This window comes from Podarcis gaigeae (genome assembly GCF_964106915.1).
Source record: "Podarcis gaigeae genome assembly, chromosome: 7".
Taxonomy (NCBI): Eukaryota; Metazoa; Chordata; class Lepidosauria; order Squamata; family Lacertidae; genus Podarcis; species Podarcis gaigeae.
Genome location: NC_139683.1, coordinates 66,208,057 through 66,227,666, shown reverse-complemented (window position 1 = coordinate 66,227,666; position 19,610 = coordinate 66,208,057). Strand labels below are relative to the sequence as shown.

General features: G+C 40.7%; 1 protein-coding gene across 2 annotated transcripts in view; it reads left to right on the top strand.

The window, feature by feature from the left end:
• The window catches only part of GMDS (GDP-mannose 4,6-dehydratase), a 286,374-nt gene that overhangs the window by 192,766 nt on the left and 73,998 nt on the right, over positions 1–19,610 (top strand). For both annotated transcript variants that reach the window (XR_014566298.1, XM_083747392.1), the window contains exon 8: positions 9,335–9,453. Coding sequence is in view for 1 of the 2 variants with exons in the window: in XM_083747392.1 (XP_083603518.1) it covers positions 9,335–9,453 (119 nt within the window). In the remaining variant the exon portion in view is untranslated. The remainder of the gene's footprint in view (positions 1–9,334; positions 9,454–19,610) is intronic.

Here is a 19,610-nt window from a genome sequence, read left to right as displayed (position 1 = left end):
ACCCAGCCAGATGGGGACGGGGTATAAATAATAAATTATTATTATTATTATTATTATTATTATTATTATTATTATTAGGTTTCATTTCCCATCCATTCACCCATTGGCGGATGAGGTATGTAATATCATGGTTCTGTTGCCGCAAGGGCCATAGCTTTTTCTTGAGAGGCGGGGTCCAATTCCAAATCCATTCACTCTCACTTAAAGTATTATAAATTCATCTGCAACAAGGCCCAGACCCAATAATGAGAGAAGCAAGTCTCCTCCATCCCCTTCAGAGATTGAAGGCTTGGTACTTCTCCCCAAGCACCCACAACCAGAGGCTCCCATTGATCTTCAGGCAACCTAGAGGTGTTTTTAGATTATCTTTTCCTCTCTGTCAATGAAGTGAGGGAGTTTTTGCGAGGGGATATGCACCAGATATTAATAATAGATAAAGATGGCTCTGGACTTTTTTAAAAAAGGAAAAGACAAAGGGTGATATATTTAAAGGCTTGTTTAAACTTCTATTGTTGACGTGATTTCCCAACGAGCAGCTTTTCTGTTTCATTTTGCCCGTGGCAAATACCTAAAGATCAGTAATAAAGCCTTATACAAATACCTTCATACTTTGCAAGAACAGCATTTTGACACTCGCTGATACAGTACAAGGAAAAGGACAACACTACATTAATGTTTGACAACACAGTAAGAGCATTGTGTATTCACCTGCAATGAATGACAGAAAAAATTGGATGAATTAAAACAGAAAGGTTCTCAGGGTTTATATTTAAAAGTTTATCTAGATCACAGTGATTATGTTCCCAAGCACTGTCTTCTGTTGTCCCATTATTTCTCCTGAGGTGTTGTAAAACAGCTGGACCATACAAGTGCAAAAGAAAAATAGATATTAATTTATTATTATACATCCCAAGCACCCCAGTATGCCAAGGGAGACCACCGCTTTTCCTTCTAGTGTCCCTGGCTAGTGAATAATGATGTAATTAGTATGAACTAAATAAATAATCGCCGTTTGCAAGTGCAAGTATTGCTACTATGGTTGCCATTTGTCCTGAGAGAATACAGTTGGCGTGCAGAAAGAGGTTTCGTGTTAGCGTCACATGGTAAAATTACATGTCTTGGGAGGCTTGCCTTAAGATGAAAGGTTTTAGCAGGTGCAGAAAACAATACACTGACAGTGCTTGCCTAATGTTAATAGTCAGGGAGTTTCAGAGAGACTGTGTTGTTGCATTGAAGGATCAGTCTTACCAGTTCTGCAAACAGTCCAGTATTTGGAAGCGAAAGGACACAGCTGCCCATGGGCTCAGGGCTGCCTGTAGTAGACTGAAACCTCTCACATTGTCACTGTACTATTGGAGAGAAATGAACACCCAACCAGACTCCATTTGTTCACACTCCTGCCTCTGCCTGCTCCATCACACATACCTAAATATGATCAGTGTTGTGAATGGCTTCTCTCCAGCTGTGATTGTTGATGCCACACCATGGGCTAGTGTCCACACGTGAGTGTTATTCTGCTGTTAATCCGCTTTGCTCTCGTTTCAAACTACCGTTTTTTTTGCTCCAGACCACAAGACGCACCCAGTTTTTGGAGGAGGAAAAGAAGAAGAAAAATATTCTGAATCTCAGAAGCCAGAACAGCAAGAGTTCTTGCTGTTCTGGCTTCTGTGATAGCTGCGCAGCCTGCATTCGCTCCATAAGATGCACACACATTTCCCCTTACTTTTTAGGAGGGAAAAAGTGAGTCTTATAGAGCAAAAAATACGGTAGACCGCCGTAGTCCACAGCCGCACATATTGGAATTTGTATAGGAGGAGCAACTTGGGTCTTTCCCATTCATACTAGTAGGCATTTCCTTTTGTGTTTTCCCTTCCTTAGAATTTATTGATTCTGTTGTGCCACTTATGTACCAAGAGGGTATGTGAATAGATAGCTCTTTGCACACCTTGGCTCCCGCCCCCCCTTTAAAAAAAAAATTCCCTGCTCAGGAAATGTGCAAAAACACACCATCAGGTATTGTAAATTATCGGCACATATTTAACGTGGTTTGTGTGTGCATTTTTCTGGTTCTGAATGTATTCTTCGAGTGTAATTTTCAATAGAAACTTGATTCATTTTGTGCTTTTATTTTAATTCCTCTTGCTAATTGGACTTACGAAATATTAAAATAAGTGTGTACATATTCTTAACACTCTGCTTAGATTTTCTAGAATGTTCAGCTTCAGAAGTTAACTACATTATAGGTGGCCATTGCATGTTATTCAATTTGAGATCTCATTACCTCCTAAAAACAAAAAGTACTGCTTGTAGAAAATTCATCCATTTTAAGTTAAAGATTTCTGACCACTTTCAGGTTTTGATTTGGGTTTTTTTTGGTTTTCAGACAAATAGCACCGTCACAAAGGCGTCATACAACAATGCAGGGATCTTGCTACCACGAACATTTGGGTGTTTAGTTAAACTAAGCCTTGATTAACAAGCATTGTGCTAATGGATGACAGCACAGTTAATAAGTGTTTTCAGTTGGGGTGCTGGATTAGTGAGTCATACCTATAGTTGCTTCAGATATGTGTGTGTGCATGGGCATAGCCAAGGGGAGCAGGGGGCATATGCCCCCCTAAATCAAGTAAAGGTAAAGGTACCCCTGCCCGTACGGGCCAGTCTTGAGAGACTCTAGGGTTGTGCGCTCATCTCACTCCACAGACACTTCCGGGTCATGTGGCCAGCATGACAAAGCTGCTCTGGCGAGCCAGCACCAGCGCAGCGCAAGGAAACCCCGTTTACCTTCCCGCTATAAAGCAGTACCTATTTATCTACTTGCACTTAAGGGTGCTTTCGAACTGCTAGGTGGGCAGGAGCTGGGACCGAACGGCAGGAGGTCACCCCGTCGCGGGGATTCGAACCGCCGACCATGCGATCGGCAAGTCCTAGGCGCTGAGGTTTTACCCACAGCACCACCCGCGTCCCTGCATGGGCATAGCCAAGGGGAGCAGGGGGCATATGCCCCCCTAAATCAAGTAAACACATAAAAATACTTAACTAACTGACCAGTTGCATTGCAGATAGCTCGGTTCTGCCCCCTAACATTGATCCTGCCCCACCCAAAATAAATCCTGGTTTCGCCCACGTGTGTGTGTGTACGCATGTCATGCACACATAAGAGAAATGCGCAGAATTTTTATGGTTTGACTAGAATAATCCAATGCAAGGTTTTCTTTCACTTCCTTCAGTAACCCAGGTGTGAACAATATAGAGAGCAAGCTATTTCTGAAGGGTGTTGGCCTGCATGAATATTCACTTCACACCCAACGTCAAAACATTTGAACTGCCAAACTTCCTGTCATGCCAGCACAATATCCATGGCATAGCATCCTCTTCTGTGCTGTTACTCTAGCCTAGGTAAAGGTAAAGGGACCCCTGACCATTAGGTCCAGTCGTGGCCGACTCTGGGGTTGTAGCGCTCATCTCGCTTTATTGGCCGAGGGAGCTGGCGTACAGCTTCCGGGTCATGTGGCCAGCATGACTAAGCCGCTTCTGGCAAACCGGAGCAGGCAAACACCATTTACCTTCCCGCCGGAGCGGTACCTATTTATCTACTTGACGTGCTTTCGAACTGCTAGGTTGGCAGGATCAGGGACCAAGCAACGGGAGCTCACTCCGTCGCGGGGATTCAAACCGCCGATCTTCTGATCGGCAAGTCCTAGGCTCTGTGGTTTAACCCACAGTGCCACCCATGTCCCTACTCTAGCCTAGGTCAAAAATGAATACTCACCCTCACTTCAACCCGCTGCTAGTTATTTGTTTAAAAAGCAAGGCTTAGGATCTTGTCGTAAGCTCAGAAATATTCCATGCCACCATCACTAGAGGGATTTTATTATTTGTAAAGAAAATGCTGACAACCCGTGTAGCTATACAGAACGTTAAGTGCAGGTCAAAGTATTCTGAAAGTACACAGGCATGCTACTATCAGGGCTTTTTGCAGCTGGAACTTGCCAGAACTCAGTTCCGGCACCTCTCAGGTGGGCATTCATGGTGAGGTCCAGCACCTATTTTTCTAGAAAAATAGCACTGGCTAGTATGTATTCTTGCGTTGCAGTCAGTATCACTTTTAAAATTGCTGAGAGCCCCTAGAGGAAAACTAAATTGATTCACGTAAGAAAAACAAATGTGGTTATGGATTTTGCTCAGCCCTTCATACAAGAGAACTCCTGGGAAGACTGCAGACTTGGAACTAACCCAGAAATTCAAGCCATTAACAAAACAATTTAATTATGAAATAATAATGATGTTGTTGTTGACGATAATGATGATATTTATACCCCAGTTGATTTCTTCATTGAGTTTCGTCTTCACAAATTTGCATCAGCGTTGCCGGCATCTGGTAATGAGAGGTGATAAGAAAAAGTACTTTTTGTTAGAACTGACATCTAAGTAAACGTCTGCCACCCTATATGAATCATTCTGCTGAGAAATTGAAGAAAACGTTGTCTCTTCCTTCACCTCCGCAAAAAAATGTTCAAATATGTGACCTCGCGATGGTTAAAAGATAGCCAAAGTCAGGCAGTGATTTTATCGCAGATTGAGGCCTAGCCGTGTCACGGGTCAGGGAGTTCAGCATGTGAACAGGAAGGTGAGAACGGCTGAACTTTTACCTCAGTTGTGCAGCCCCATCAGAGAATAAATGGACCAAATCATTGTACAGCTGTATAAAGAGGTGAACGGCTGAATACCTATTGCACAGAGGCCTTTGTTTTCTGCACATGATCTGGCATCACGATAGGACACACTAGGCTGCAGCTTTGTAGCAATTACTAAGCCATTATCACACAAGAACACAGGATCGTTTATCTTCTAATTCAGAATGTCACCTGTTCTTCATTTGCAAGTCAATAACCGTTAATTATGCTCAGTGGAACTTTAAACAAAGATTTTCCCCTCTGTTAAAATCAGTAAGCCATTTAGTAAGGGCAAAATAAATCTAGAATTGCAGTATTTTATTATTTTGCTTGTTTTTATCCTGAAGCCAGGACAATAAAACCCTAGAAATTGGTACATCAGGAACTTTATATACTTTGCGGTGGGAGAGAACCAGTTCCTGGGATTTTTACTGTTATGAAAGCATTCAGTACAGATTTCTGTTTGACTGCATAATATTTATTGATGAGATATTTATTGAATGATTAAACAGATTGAGCAATTGGTGTATCTTATCCACCTACCCTTTATTGAGTCTCTTTGACATAGTCTCCAGAACAAGAGACTATTTTTGTTAAACAGTTGTTGGTTTTTTTGCAGAAGAAAAAAGTACAAGCGTACCCACATCCTACAGTAGTGTTTGCTAAAAACAAATGATTTCTCAAAAAAAGTTTCTAATCTTCTAATAATTATTTCACATGTTTTCACAATGTAGGATGTTTATTTTTTTAAAAAAAAATGAGTACAGCAAAGCAAACAGAAACCTGTATGTATTTTTAATTAAATAACTCTACTTAAAAGATACTTTAAAGAAGCAGAAAAAGGTACTTTAAAGAAACAGCAAAAACAAAGCAGAATTATGTAGTGTTGTGAGCACCATACAAGTAATATGAGGTATTTGTCATGTTGCAATATTGACATACACTAATGTCCCTTGGAAATTTCATTTTGCAGAATTGTGAACAACTTACAGTGGTACCTCAGGTTAAGAACTTAATTCGTTCTGGAGGTCTGTTCTTAACCTGAAATTGTTCTTAACCTGAGGCACTTTAGCTAATGGGGCCTCCCGCTGCCGCCACACGATTTCTGTTCTCATCCTAGAGCAAAGTTATTAGCCCGAGATACTATTTCTGGGTTAGTGGAGTTTGTAACCTGAAGCGTCTGTAACCTGAGGTACCACTGTAGGGTTTTTTTTAATGAATTTTGTAGAATTAAAGATGTGAATGATATAAAAGGTTGCCATTCATCTGAACCATAAACACAATATCTGCAGCCCGATGAGATCCCATGAGCACACCTTTTCTGTTTTCTTTTACAAGCAGGAAAATGCTCTGTGTTTGCAATGCTGAATCCCTGTGCACATGCAAAATAATACTCTGCACAGAAGGGATTGAAGAAAATAGAAAGCTACTGTGTGCCATAGGTTTTGCATTTGAAATCTAAATTGATTTGAATTAATGGGACATCATTTTGAAGCAGTTTCGTAGAATTGGAATCCTGGTCTCTACCCTTTCATTTGCTGTCAGCACATATGACAGAAATGGGTGGAATGGAATGGAAAGGAATGGTTACACATTGACAATGCAATCTGTAGTAGGTTTGGTTTAGATTGTATGTTTAGATACTAAACATTAACTTTTTGATTTAAAACATTCTATAGCAGTGCTACCAAGCCGCACAAAGCAACTGAATAGCGACTAGATGCTCTAAATTTATAAAATTGCACTAAGATCTTTTGATTCACTGAAATGAATCTCCATCTTTGCATTTCAGAAATGAAACAAAATAACAAAATGTCTTATGGCTTTGTTGGCAATAACGACATACATGCATTTCCATAGCAGCCGGGATTTTTGCAGCAGTGTGTTAGAAGGTCTGGTCTTAGAAACATCACTACATCTGAAATTGATCAGTCTACTAATTCTCACAGTGCACAGTAGGCTGATCAAGAAAGCTGGCATAGTCCAATGGATACAGTGTCTTTCATTTTGACCTTATTCACCCTTGTGTGCCTCTAAGAAGCAAAAGATCTGTATGTAAGTCGTGAATTTTGATTTCCTGAGTTTAAAAGACATCATAAGAGTTAGGACACACCTTCAGTGAAGGATTTAATCAGGTAGTTAGACTGGAATGCCTGGAGGTGGGGGGTTTTCTTTTTGTTTTTTAAGAAACTCTTTTTTGACTCCCCAAAGGCTGCTGTATCACAACTGAGAAAGCAGAATAGAAATAACGAGGTATCTTTCATAAGTTTACTCAACGATTTCTTGAGCCTCATTTGTTTGATGCCGCATCTATTCCAGGTACAGAACTGTACTAGTGAAACTTGGCTACATGTTTTAGCTGTAAAAAAAAAAAACCATCATGCAGGCACACTACTTCTGTGAGAATGCTTTAATTCTCTATGTATTGTTGACAGAGGGGTGGGGGAAATCTGAACTTTTCAGGTGCTATTTACTAAAAGAAACTGAGCTGTCCCAGAGCTTATATTAATCTGATTTGCAGAGTATCCCCTGGCATCTGGGGAGCTAGTAAAGTTGTTTTCTTTAAATGTGATGTGAAGAGGTCAATGCAAATAGCATTGTGGATTACCCTACAAGATAGCAATCCCTTTAAACCATATGGGGAGAGTTTGAATTATGGTGTTTGCATGCAGATTATTTATTAAACAAGGGTTGAGCCTTACAGGTAGCTCCCTGTTTCTTTCACTAAGGGATTAGAGTATTTCAGTCATTTTGGATTGACTTACAGTGGTAAGTTTTTCTCCAGATATCATTTCAGGGTAGCAGTGTGGTCTAGCTGATTGAGTACTAGGCTGGGAGTCAGAAACCCCAAGTTCTGTTCTTGGCTCAGCTGTTGACCCTGTGCAGGATGTTGAAGACATTTGTTGCTCCTGATTTCTCTTGCTTGCCTTTCATCTGCCATAGCTATTTAGCCCTGAAAGCTCTGCACAGCCACCAGACTCAGTTATGCAACTTTGCCACCTATTAAAATCAGTGAAAGAGGATATGTGTTCGTAACTCATTCCAAAACTCTGTTTATTTAGAAGAAGGAAATTTCCGTGTTTATTTGCATTTTGCCTTTTACGAAAACGTCCTCACGATTTTGTTTTCTTTTTGTTCAGCTAGCTATGTTAATAATGCAGGTCAAATAACTACACCTTAAGCAGCTAAATTTACATGTGTACATTTTTTATCTTCACATAAGTTTCAGACATGTATTTGGCCAGAGAAAATGTAGTTTTCTACAGACAACAAATAGTCAAATAAGGCATATGCCCAGTGCTTCATTTTCTTCATTTATTCCAATTGTGGAATCTGGATTTTGCAAAAACAAGGGTGTCACATGACTTTAATAAAAAAAATTGACTTTTTGCCAATGTAATTTACTGAGTGAAGGTTCTTGTAAGCTCTCAAAATGTGTCAAGATTACAGACTACCACCTCCTGGAAAATATCTGAAATACAGGTTGAACTGAGTTATGGGCTGCAATCTCAGTTATAACCTAATATCTAGGTTATAACCTGAGCAAAAAAATGTGCCTTCAAATAGAATCCCCTCATCCCTGTGATGTCCAGTGGCTGGTTTAAATTGATCCTAAGGTGTTAAGAGGAATGGTAGCCAACCAACTAATAAATATGCTGGGAGGTGAGGCCATTTGGCAGGACAAAAGAAGTGTGCTGGGGTGAAGAATTTCTGCTGTCCAGCAGTGAGAAGCTTCACACCCATCTATTTTGGTTTCTAAGATCTTTAGGAGGCATTTTCTCAGTCCATTTGTCCATGGGCAAATGGTGGCTTTGTCCCAGGAACATTCCTGCCTGTTTGACTCATGACTTAGGCATTTTTGCCAAGTCCAGTACAAGGAGGGATGACACTGTTGGGAACCCGTATTCCCGAATGCTTGTATATACGTTTGAACAACATTTGGGTGTTCAAAAAGAGAGAGATAAGAACAGCTGTATACGACTGCATTTTAACCCTGACATTTTCAGAGGAATGAAATAAGGAGGGGTTAAAAAGGCATTCCAGTAATGGGAGATGTATGCAGTGAGATGGGGCAAGGTTTTTATAAAGTGTATTGAGATCGTCTGATGGGGCACTTCTGGTGGTTCCACATACCCCTGAGGTTCAGCTGGCCTTCACTATGAACCAAGCCTTTACTGTGGCAGGCCCTACCTGTGGAACTCCCTGCCACTAGAACTTTGGTGGGAACCATTCCTCCCTTCTTTAAGATGTCTTCTAACAATTGTACTGTTTTGACAAATTTTCTGTTTTGACAAATCAGTATTTATGCAGGTTTATTGGTGTTTTTAATGATGTTTTCTGGGTACTTTCATTTATTTTATTGTCATAAGTTGTATACTCCTTTGATTCTTGTGATCATTTGGGGGGGTATAAATGCATAAATCAATAAATTATCTTCCATAGAGGAGTGAGAAGTTATAACCAATTAGGCTATATTATATTATTTCTTCCTCTAATGTAATGAAAATAATTTGCCACAGTGGTACTGCTTTTCCTTGAAGTGCTGTTCTGCTAACTGAAAATGCTTTGGGTTGTTTTAAGTGGTGATACAATATAATGCGCCAAATGGGAGAGCAGTAACAGATGAACTAAATTAGGATGTACTTATCTTTCTTCAGGCTATGTGGCTAATGCTGCAAATGGATGAGCCAGAGGACTTTGTAATAGCTACTGGGGAGGTCCACAGTGTCCGCGAATTTGTGGAGAAGGCGTTCCAGCACATTGGGAAAACGATTGTGTAAGTAGGAACACACAACAGCAATAATTTTGGTTGACCATTTCTCGCTCACATCCTTTTATTTGGCTATTTGTACCTCTGTGATGCAGTAGTTCTGTTCATGTACCGGGCTCTCTCTTATTATGTCCTAAAGCCTTTCAGTATTATCCTTTCCCCCCATTCAGTCTAATTTGAAGATATGTTGACAACTCATATCCAGAACAAAAAAAATGGCAGAATTCTCTCTGTTCTATCTGAACCTAAAATCGTGCAACCAAGCACTAAAAAAATTGTTTGGTTTTCACTTGATGGTGGAGGAGAAGGTGACAGTATTCAAATGTCCACATAAAGAATCGCCATTCCAAGCCAAAGAACAAATCAAAACTCTTGTGGCAGGTCTCTTTAAAGACAGAGGTTTTGCATTCATTAGATGAATCTGGCCCCTGGTCTCCCATATATGATTAATTCCAAACGTTAAAATCCAGCCTAACAAAGGGAGTCTTGTGTACATCTAGGAAAGACTCAGGTTTTGACTAAGGCAAGGGAGTTTTCACAGTTGTGGGACAACAACCAAGTGTGCCATTCTCATATTTGGTATTACAATTTTGTGCTCAGATACTGAAATCTAGAGCGGGTTTTCCCAAATTTGGGTCTCCAGCTGCTTTTGGACTACAGTCCCCATCATCCCTGACCACTGTTCCTGCTAGCTAGCTGTAGTCCAGCAACAGCTACATACTGCATTGTTGTAACAGTAGGTGGATGGATGACTCAAGAAAGAGAGTCCATTTTCCTCATTTGCTCTGAACCTGCTGTCAGTTTTGGGGTTTGCTTTTCACAGAATCCAAATGGAAAGTGAATTTCCATTCCAAAAGCAAATGGGCACTTGGAGCAGATACTAAGGCAGCGACTTCTGGAGATGAGCAATTGAACAAGCACTTGCAGAGCTCACGAGGGAGTTGTGAACTTGGCAAAGGTCCAGAGCAGACAAAGAGACTTATATTCTCACTGCCAAGCATCCCTGCCAGCACCTCTGAGTCATGTGCTGGGTCATTGTTTGCAACTGGATCTTCTCCCTCTTCCTTTCCTCCCAAGTATAATCCTGGTGATAGAACCTTATGACATCCAGATTGGTACTCTTGCAGAGACTCTGAGCTTCCTATCAGGATGCTATGGGGAGGGTTTATCAGGTGAGGGAGGCAGGCTAGACATCCATGATATGAGGCACCTCAGTCTGCCTTGGGACTACTGCAGGTTTCTCTAGGTCAGGGGTCAGCAAACTTTTTCAGCAGGGGGCCAGACCATTGTCCCTCAGCCCTTGTGGGGGGGGGGTCAGACTATATTTTTTGGGGGGAAATGAATGAATTCCTATGCCCCACAAATAACCCAGAGATGCATTTTAAATAAAAGCACACATTCTACTCATGTAAAAACACCAGGCAGGCCCCACAAATAACCCAGAGATGCATTTTAAATAAAAGCACACATTCTACTCATGTAAAAACACACTGATTCCCGGACCACCCGCAGGCCAGATTTAAAAGGCAATTGGGCCGGATCCGGCCCCCGGGCCTTAGTTTGCCTACTCATGCTCTAGTTTCTCCGGCTATAGGAGTTCTCAGCAGACTTTGGAGAGATCAGAAGCACTTGCTTCTGTTTGTATTATTATTTTACTTACTTGCTTGCATATTTCTGTTAAAAAACTAAAACCAAGGTGATTGTAGGGCAGGTTGGGTTGCTGGTGCCCCTCCTCTGACAAAAGACTCTTTGATCCAGCAAAAGCAACCACAGTACCAAAGGAGACCCCCTTTTTTTCACCACTTCACTATCAGAGCACACACGGAGACAGACTGTATGCTGTTGGCAGGAATGGTGGGATATGGGTCAGGTTGTATATGCTGTATACCAAACATAGAGCCCAAAGATGTTGTTCAACTCCAACTCCATCAGCCCAGTTATCATGGCCAGTAGACACTGCTGATGGAAGTTGTAGTTCTATAACATCCGAAGGTATTCCTGGTTCATATGAATGTCAATGTTATGTACATAATATGAGTATTGCATGGGACAATGAATGAGTTATGTGTGTATAAATAGGAGAGTGTGAGAGAAAGAGAAGGGGGAATGGACATGGAGAAAGTACACACACAAAATGTCCTTACCCATATCTGTTCTTCATCACTGGTTTGAAACTTCTGAGACTATGTGTAGCTTTAATTTCATTGCATTATTTTTCAAAACTACCCCTAGTGTTGGCATTTAATCCACATCAAAATCAGTGGTGTATCTACTATGTCAAGGATAACAATGTTTCATTGTCTTGGTCTGAAACAATGAGGAAAAGGGAATTTTGACAAGTGAAATGTAAGCAATTTTGTCTATGAGACTTTCATCTTTGAAATCTAGTTCATTTTTTTTTCTTTTAACACGGCTACTGCCAAGGAAAACTCTGGAATAATGAGACTCCTCAGAGTGATTCTAATTCAGTTCCTTGTGCTGACAAGAAGACCTTTCAGCTACAAATATTTCCCCCCGTAACTATTACACCTTTTCTCCCCCCTTTCTATCTTCCTTTTGCCTATTACTAATTAAGTAATACGATGGGGAAACACTTCCCTCTTCTCATTTGAACTCCAACAGGATAAACCAAACAAGCAAACACTTGTCTTGACTAATTTTCTGTCATTAATCTTATTAAATCAGAGCAGCATTGTAAGGATAGCCTCAAACCACTACGGCACTCGAAAGTTCTTAGCAGACTGCTGTCTGTGAATAAAGGTGGAGGAGACCCTATATAAGCAGTGGAAAGATTTATGAGGTTTTCCCTCATATAATTCTACATATAGATCTGCAGCAAAAGTATTCGTTGCTTGAAGGGCTGAGATTAACATAAAAAAGCAATGAACAGTCACATTAATCTCCATTTTTGCTATCCTTGCCTGAAATGGTCATGATTTCTACGGTTCTTCAGAGTACCATATTTTTTGCTCTATAAGACTCACCTTTTCCCTCCTAAAAAGTAAGGGGAAATGTGTGTGCATCTTATGGAGTGAATGCAGGCTGCGCAGCGATCCCTCTTGCTGTTCTGGCTTCTGAGATTCAGAATATTTTTTTTTCTTGTTTTCCTCCTCCAAAAACTAGGTGCGTCTTGTGGTCTGGTGCGTCTTATAGAGCGAAAAATACGGTATTTGCATTTCTTCTGTGTAAGCTGCTTTGGGTGTTTTGGGGGGAAAGCAGCCTAGAAATGTTTTAAAAGAGTAAAGGGTTCTGAAATGTCTCACAAGCAAGAGCTGTTTTTCAGCATGTGCAAGGGAGCAATCCTAGAGGTGCAAGAAGCTGGTGTAAAGCAAGCAGGCATAAATTAAGCCAGATCCAAACCCCATTCAGCAGTGAGACTGGTTTCTGCTGTTCTGATCACGGTGGAGGTAAAGCGAGCCTTTAAAATAGTGTTCTGTGCCAGGCTACTAGGTCGTATGACCAGGCTGAATGGTCTTAGGAGCTAGCCTAAGTCTTCCGTCTCTGGTCCCATTCCCTCCACACATCCAAACGCTTTCTGGAGGCTTAATACCAGCTTGAACTCAGCTGAGATGAGCAACTTAGGCTGGCGTATCTTTGGCAGAGCCAGGTTTGGGGGCTCAATCATAGAGCTGCATAGAGTTGGAAGGGATTCTGAGAATCATCTAGTTTAATTCCTTGCAATTCACGGATATGCAGCTGTCCCTTACGGGGATCAAACTTGCAACCTTGACATTATCAGTGCCATGCCCTAACCAACTGGCTCTGGTGTAACCAGAGGTTGTAGTGTCCTCAAATTGACCAACATGTCCTAACCTGCAACCTCACCCTGTTCTAAGAATATTCAAGACAACTGTTGTTTTTTAAACAATCATAAGATTTGTTGTTGGGATGATGGCTGCTTCAAACAACAGATACATGTTTTTGAAGGCTTCTCTAATTATGGAAACTCTGCAATTAAGTTATTCCATAGAGGAGATTATGTTGCCAAACCCTGCCTTACGACAGGATAGAGAATGAACTGTAATAAACTATAACCTATGCAACTATAAATTTATATAGCTATAAATCTGCACCAAGAAAGTGGAATCAGTATTGGAATCAGACCTGGAAGAACCAGGTCCACTTAACAATGAAGCTTCCTGGGCCAATCACTATTTCTCCACATAACCTTTCTTACAAGATGTTGTCAGAAGAAAAGGAGGGGTTGGTGACCATGTACGCTGCTCTGACATAGCAACTGCGTCCCACACAGAGCCTAATTAATGATTTTTTATAATGAAATGTTTTTAGAATGTTGCACTATTTTATTGTTGTTAGCTGCCCTGAGCCTGGCTTCAGCTGGGGAGGGCAGGATATAAATAAATTTTATTATTATTATTATTATTATTATTATTATTATTATTATTATTATCCAGAAGGGTACTGTGACCCATAGTATCAAAAGGTCAAGCAGCAGGCAGTCCAGACAACATTCCACAACCCCTGGATATAGTGCCATCAGTGACAATATGGCACATTGACTGGCATTGCCATTTACCACCTAGAGCATGGATTTTCAAGAAGTTAAAAATAATAAATAACTTCAATATATTTTGGCTGTGTTCCCCACACGGTTCAGGTGTGCGGTTTCTTTATGTAATGAAAATGATGGGAGGGTGAGTGCAGGCGTGGTGGCAAGCCCCTTCTCCTCCAGTGCAGAACCTTCCCCTTGTTTACGGGCCTCCATGTTCTACATGGCCTATTTGTGGAGGCTAGCATGTTGTAAACAAATGGAAGGTGATGCACCCAAGCGACAAGGCTTGCCAGTGCTCCTCCGCTCTTCCCTCACATAACCTTCATCATTAGAAGAGACTCAGCACCTGAATTGGACTGGAGAGTAATCCTTATCAGATTAAAATCAAAGGCAACTTCATTTGACTTAACATGCATGGCTCACACAGCGATATTCCTTGTCGTTGCTGCTGTCATTTCCCTTTTCTAGGAGGATTGGAAAACGGTCATTTGCAGCTGGTGAACACATTGTTATAAGAGCTACGTATCACACTTTTCAGATTTGGAGGGTTATTTACTTTTCCCCTGTGGTTTTTTTCTTTGTACTTTCTCTTTTAGTAAGTATTAAAACAAGTAGAAATTCTATCTGAACATCAGATGAATATGATTACCGTACCATATTTATTTCCTGTCTAAACTTTGCCCCATAATCAATTTTCTTATTGCATCTGTTGATTATCCACAAAACAAAAATGTAACACGATGATGAGAAATCTCTCTCTCTTTTAAAAACATGCAGTAGTCATGCATGCATGTTGACCTGCAATCTGGGCATTGTCTTCTGATGTGTTTATCCTGTGGTTAATAGCAGTTGAGCTAAGCTGAAGTGTTAGCATGCACTCAAGATTGGGCTTTCATTTTTGTCGTTTGCAGAACAATTAAGCATCTTTGAACATTAACAAGGAAGGAAGTATGCCATTAAAGTGGAGCTTATTTTCAGAATCATGACCTTCATTCTGGTGATAAAAAGGGCCCATGCGGAACTTTGTGGTGTGCAATAATATTCTGTTATGCATGCACTAAACTCCAGTGAAGTGGCTAATCTGGCTGACAATTGGTGACAAACTCACTAGCCTGAAAAATTACTTCCTATTCGAACTATGCATCCTTATACTTGTGGCAGATATTTCTTTATTTCAAAGTGTTTTGTTTACAAATATTTATTGCATTGCTTTCCCACTGGCATGAGTACTGCACACAGTATTTTGAAGTGTATCGTATATTATAGTTACTTTACAGTACTTTGGGAAACATGTTGAGCTACTGAATAATTATCATCTCTTACTATTCATCTACTTCTGCTTCATTGACTATGCAAAAGCCTTTGACTGTGTCGACCACAGCAAACTATGGCAAGTTCTTAAAGAAATGGGAGTGCCTGATCACCTCATCTGTCTCCTGAGAAATCCCTATGTGGGACAAGAAGCTACAGTTAGAACTGGATGTGGAACAACTGATTGGTTCAAAATTGGGAAAGGAGTACAAGAAGGCTGTATATTGCCTCCCTGCTTATTTAACTTATATGCAGAATTCATCATGCGAAAGGCTGGGCAGGATGAATCCCAATTAAGATGAATGAATCCCAATCAAGATGAATTAAGATTACCGGAAGAAATATTAACAACCTCCGATATGCAGATGACACAACCTTGATGGCAGAAAGTGAGGAGGAATTAAAGAACCTTTTAATGAGGGTGAAAGAGGAGAGCGCAAAATATGGTCTGAAGCTCAACATCAAAAAAACTAAGATCATGGCCACTGCTCCCATCACTTCCTGGCAAATAGGGGAAGAAATAGAGGCAGTGAGAGATTTTACTTTCTTGGGCTCCATGATCACTGCAGATGGTGACAGCAGTCACGAAATTAAAAGACGCCTGCTTCTTGGGAGAAAAGCAATAACCAACCTAGACGCCCGCCCTGTGGAATGTCCTCCCATCAGATGTCAAAGCGATAAATAACTACCTGACATTCAGAAGACATCTTAAGGCAGCCCTGTTCAGGGAAGTTTTTAATCTGTGATATTTTAGTGTATTTTTGGTTTCTATGGAAGCCGCCCAGAGTGGCTGGGGAAACCCAGCCAGATGGGCAGGGTACAAATAATAAATTATTATTATTATTATTATTATTATTATTATTATTATTATTATTATTATTCAAAACAAAAAAATTCCTCCCAGTAGCACCTTAAAGACCAACTAAGTTAGTTCTTGGTATGAGCTTTCGTGTGCATGCACACTTCTTCAGATACTTCTTCAGATACTTGGTATGAGCTTTCGCATGCACACGAAAGCTCATACCAAGAACTAACTTAGTTGGTCTTTAAGGTGCTACTGGAAGGAATTTTTTTTGTTTTGACTATGGCAGACCAACACGGCTACCTATCTGTAACTATTATTATTATTATTATTATTATTATTATTGACAGCATCTTGAAAAGCAGAGACATCATCTTGCCGACAAAGGTCCGTATAGTTAAAGCTATGGTTTTCCCAGTAGTGATGTATGCAAGTGAGAGCTGGACCATAAAGAAGGCTGATCGCCGAAGAATTGATGCTTTTGAATTATGGTGCTGGAGGAGACTCTTGAGAGTCCCATGGACTGCAAGAAGATCAAACCTATCCATTCTGAAGGAAATCAGCCCTGAGTTCTCACTGGAAGGACAGATCGTGAAGCTGAGGCTCCAGTACTTTGGCCACCTCATGAGAGGAGAAGACTCCCTGGAAAAGACCCTGATGTTGGGAAAGATGGAGGGCACAAGGAGAAGGGGACGACAGAGGACGAGATGGTTGGACAGTGTTCTCGAAGCTACCAGCATGAGTTTGACCAAACTGCGGGAGGCAGTGGAAGACAGGAGTGCCTGGCATGCTCTGGTCCATGGGGTCACAAAGAGTCGGACATGACTAAACAACAACCATTCATGATGAAAAGCTATTTGAGGAATGAGAAAGCTTTTTTCTGAAATTTACTTCTGACGTCTCTGTGGGTTGTATCCCATTGAAATTAATGGATGGGATTCATCTGATGAGTTCCATCTGTGGTTAAGTCTTATACAAGGACTTCTACTTGCACGATTGGGCTTTTACCCCATCCCCTCCCACCATGTGCCCCCTGAAACTGGCTTGGGTGGTTGGGAGAACCCCCAGAACAGCATGCGGGGGGAGGGAGAAAGGGGGAAATCAGTCTGTCTGGGAAGCTGAAAGGCTTGTTCAAATGGATTGTTCATCATGGCACAATGTTGAATTCCACCCAGTGGACCCAAGTTAATCGTGTCCATTGTTTTAAATAGGTCTACTCTTGAGTATGGCTAATGTTGGACTCTGTGATTTTTATGGTGATCTTATTTTGAATATGTTGGAGTGGCAAATACTACACTCTCAACCTATCTGGAATTGCTTTTGAAACCTAGGGAGTAAATTAAAAAGAACAGTCTTACATTATCATGTTTAGTTCTCTCACTGAGAAGCAGGCCCATAGGAATTTATGAGACACACCAGGAGTATATGTTTTTAATCTTCAATATCATTAAGCGTTACGTACAGTATTCTGTGGATTCATCCTGCTTTAAATTACTAAAAACCTGCTTTAAATGTTAATGGTGACAACCATCTTGATCTTTCCCTAGATGGGGTTCTGTTTTGATCTAGCATGTCTATACATTTTTTTTATTTTCTCCTATGTGGCTTTTGTCCTGCTCCTTGAGCAATCTTCTGAGTTTGTGTTATATCTGCCTTGAATCAGGACTCCTGCAGAGAAGGTCCTTCTGCTCTGTCAACAAATTCTGAGCAGGAAAGAAGACAAAAGTTAATGCTGACAGCTTTCTTTCTCTACTTTCAGGAATATTTCATAGTGTGTTCAAAAATGGCTGCAGAAAATACTATCATTAATATGCTTCTCTAATAAATCCTTGGAAGGAATTAACATCATTTTTCTCTAGTAATCTGACTAGCAACTGTCTCTACTTCTCTGTTATTGAAAACAAAAACTGGCTGCATATTTTTCTGTCTAGGTTGAGCCACCCTTTTCTTGCTCCTGTTGCATCCAGCAACTACAACATCCACCTGACCACTTTTACACTTTTATTGTGGTGATGGTGAATAGTGAGTCTCTAGAAAACTCAAAGCAGGAGGTCTTCCAGAGAAATAAAAATGCAGTTCTGGTCCTTTTACGGCTTCAAAGGGTTTCCTTACTCCCTTCTTCCAGAATTGACAAATAACTACCAGGAAACTGCCATCTAATGGGGAAAACCCATGGCATTCTACGAGTGTACAGGATTTCTATACAGCTGTACACTGTGCGTACAGGATTTGTCTTGCCTTGCATACTGGGATTGGACTGGATCATTCCCTAATCTCCATTTTCTGCAGATTATAGGAATGTTTATAGTTTTGCAACAATGAATTATGTGAACGTACAGTATAATAAACGTTTGATCGCACATTGTTTTCAAAATATTCTGAAAGCTGAGTCCGTCCATCCCCCAACCTCAAACACAGATAATGATCTTCTGCAGGCAAGCAAAATTCGCTCTTGCTTCCCATGCCAATGTCCTAGTTATGGGCCTGCCTGGCATATGGTTGAGGGTGGGACTGTTTGATGTTCCAATAAGTGCTCTGTGAGACCAAATATGCTTAGGGCCCTCTGAGCTTAAGCCTGGGAGAGAGAGGGGATTTCAGCCTTATGCAAACATATGCACACCATTTGCTCATTCTGTTTGTAATTCACCCCATGAGCATGAGGTCTACTCACCTCTTTTGTTCCATATCAGTATTTAAGACATGCTGTAACTCGGAGTGATTCCGTGAACAGACCATATGCTGGTCCACTTCACAGAGTCAAATTTTCCCTCTTGCAAAGCCCAGCATGTGGCTTTTAGGAAGGATTCTATAAAGTCTTACATTAATGTAATAGTGTGAAAAACAAAGGAGACCACACTTAAAAGTCCGAAAGCTTGTTTTAAAATAGTTCAACAAATTATCATGAAAGCAACGTAGAAACCAACTGAAGAACATAATTAGACAAACAAGTTTTTAGTCTGATGTTGAAATTGATTGTAGAAGTGTTTGATCTGAGCACATTTCAAGGCAAATTGGAGATTGCTTGTAGCTCTGTCATCGTTAGACCTGGGAAAATGAATGTACAAAGATGTTAAGTATCATCTTTATAGACTATGTATCAAATGATAAATGAATATATTTTTGTATTTTGTTGTCTCCTTTATATCTCTAGCCTATGTTACACATCTGTTTTTGTAAACATCTAATTTCCAACTACTCGGGCGTAAATTCCACTGCTTATCAGTGTTAGTCTGTAGCAGTAAAAACTGTATTTTTGTAGCATCTTAAAGAGTAACATATTTATTGTGGCAAAAGATACATGATCTAGTGCATGGGGAGGCAAACTAAGGTCCGGGGCCCGGATCTAGCCCAATCGCCTTCTAAATCCGGCCCGCGGATGGTCTGGGAATCAGCGTGTTTTTACATGAGTAGAATGTGTCCTTTTATTTAAAATGCATCTCTGGGTTATTTGTGGGGCATAGGAATTGGTTCATTATTTTTTTTCAAAATATAGTCTGGTCCCCCACAAGGTCTGAGGGGCAGTGGACCGGCCCCTGC